A 1,793-nucleotide genomic window follows, 5' to 3' on the forward strand; every position below is an offset into this window, starting at 1 on the left:
TTATATAGACCTTAGTGGTCCCCTAATACTGTAACTGAAGTCTCTTTATATAGACCTTAGTGGTCCCTAATACTGTATTATTGTGTGAATGTTCATGCCATGGGACCTTTAATTTGTGGGTTGTGAGTTTAATGTGTGAGTTGTTTGGTCTCTAAAATGTGGATTAGTATTTCATAACAAGACAACGTCCTCAAATGTCTCGTTTACCCTTATGATCTCATAAGGGGAAGATTCCAGATCGGCTCATCTGAGCTTTCATTTTCTTAAAGGCAGAGCAGGATACCCAGGACTCGGTGTACACCTTGCCCCACTTCCAGCCACGGGGGGGGTATAGGCAGTATGGGGGGGACACACATTAACGTTAAAAAAAACCTTATAACGAGACATTTTCATGCCATGCAACCTTTTTTTTTATTTAAAACCGTCACATCACCATCTCATTTGTCTGAGCGCGTTGAGCTGTTGCGACGCTGACTCTCGTCCCCGTTTGTCCGCTCCCGCAGCTCCGTCTGGACGAGACCCAGGAGGCGGAGTACCAGGTGCTGAGGATGCAGCTGCAGCAGGAGCTGGAGCTGCTCAACGCCTACCAGAGCAAGATCAAGATCCACACCGACACGCAGCACGAGCGCGAGGTGAAGGACTTGGAGCAGCGGGTCTCCATCCGCCGGGCGCTGCTGGAGCAACGGGTAGGAGCGCCCGTCTTAAACACCGTCCCATCAGCTTGACATAGCTTAGTATTGCGATATTTTCAGTGGCAATACTGTCATAGTACTTTTATTGGTCTCCCTGAGGAGAAATTTGTTTTGGACATTGAGTAACTTAATGTGCTGCAAGAGTTACAGACACAAGGACAAGCTTAGGGTTAAAAACAATTAAAAGACAAATGTACAGTCAACATGCGGGCGACTCGAGGCACAGATATACATTAAAATATTCAGTCATACATTCATCGCTGCTCATTAATGAGCTTGACTGCGAGTGGGACAAATGAGTCTTTTTACCTGTTATATTTACACAGAGGAACCCTGTCCCTCTTTCCTGAGTTCAACAGCTCAAACTGTGAGAACAAAACATGAGTTATCAGACAGAATGGTCTTAGCCGGCCTGATTGTTGCCTGTTCAGAAAGCTCCTGCGGGTTGAGGGGTGCAGGTGTTCTCATAATTTTACCTGCCGTCTTAAACAGATATAAAATCTGGGTTTTAGATTTCACTTTCAAATTCCCAAACCAGCTGGTAATACCATACCGAAGAACTGACTGTATCTATTACTGTATCGATACACAGGCGCCAAGTATTGATCTATTATATATTATACATGTGATGGTCAGTTTGTCCCATTTTGCAGCGATAACCGTGAAGAGAGATGAACAAACAGAGAAATTTATCTTTTTATACGAAACAGATGTTGATAAGTTTCCTTTTGGGGACAACACTTGAAATTGGGAAAAATTTGAAGTTGGAAAAAAGGTTATAAATTATTATCATGAATGAGTAAGAAAATTATCAAATCTCCCGATGTAGGAACCAGAGAAGGAGCAGTTTCCTGTGGTTTGACAGATCAGGGAATCGGTTCCAGTTGCTGCTGCTGTTGTTGTTGTTGTTGTTGTTGTGACTCCGTCTCTAACCGTGTGAACGTGTGTTGTCAGATCGAGGAGGAGATGCTCTCGCTGCAGAACGAGCGTTCGGAGCGGATCCGGACTCTGCTGGAGCGCCAGGCCCACGAGATCGAGGCCTTCGACTCGGAGAGCATGCGCCTCGGCTTCAGCAACATGGCGCTGAGCGGCATCCCGGCC

The 1,793-nt window shown here is 45.6% G+C and overlaps 2 protein-coding genes across 2 annotated transcripts in view; one reads left to right on the top strand and one right to left on the bottom strand.

Moving 5' to 3' along the window:
* The window catches only part of LOC117958237, an 859,617-nt gene that overhangs the window by 671,562 nt on the left and 186,262 nt on the right, over positions 1-1,793 (bottom strand). The gene's annotated exons all lie outside the window — the stretch shown is intronic.
* The window catches only part of LOC117958075 (serine/threonine-protein kinase TAO2-like), a 21,562-nt gene that overhangs the window by 19,454 nt on the left and 315 nt on the right, over positions 1-1,793 (top strand). The window contains exons 19-20 of the mRNA XM_034894327.1: positions 504-686; positions 1,647-1,790. Coding sequence (XP_034750218.1) covers positions 504-686; positions 1,647-1,790 — 327 coding nt within the window. The remainder of the gene's footprint in view (positions 1-503; positions 687-1,646; positions 1,791-1,793) is intronic.

The sequence above is a fragment of the Etheostoma cragini genome, chromosome 15 (assembly GCF_013103735.1).
Source record: "Etheostoma cragini isolate CJK2018 chromosome 15, CSU_Ecrag_1.0, whole genome shotgun sequence".
NCBI lineage: Eukaryota > Metazoa > Chordata > Actinopteri > Perciformes > Percidae > Etheostoma > Etheostoma cragini.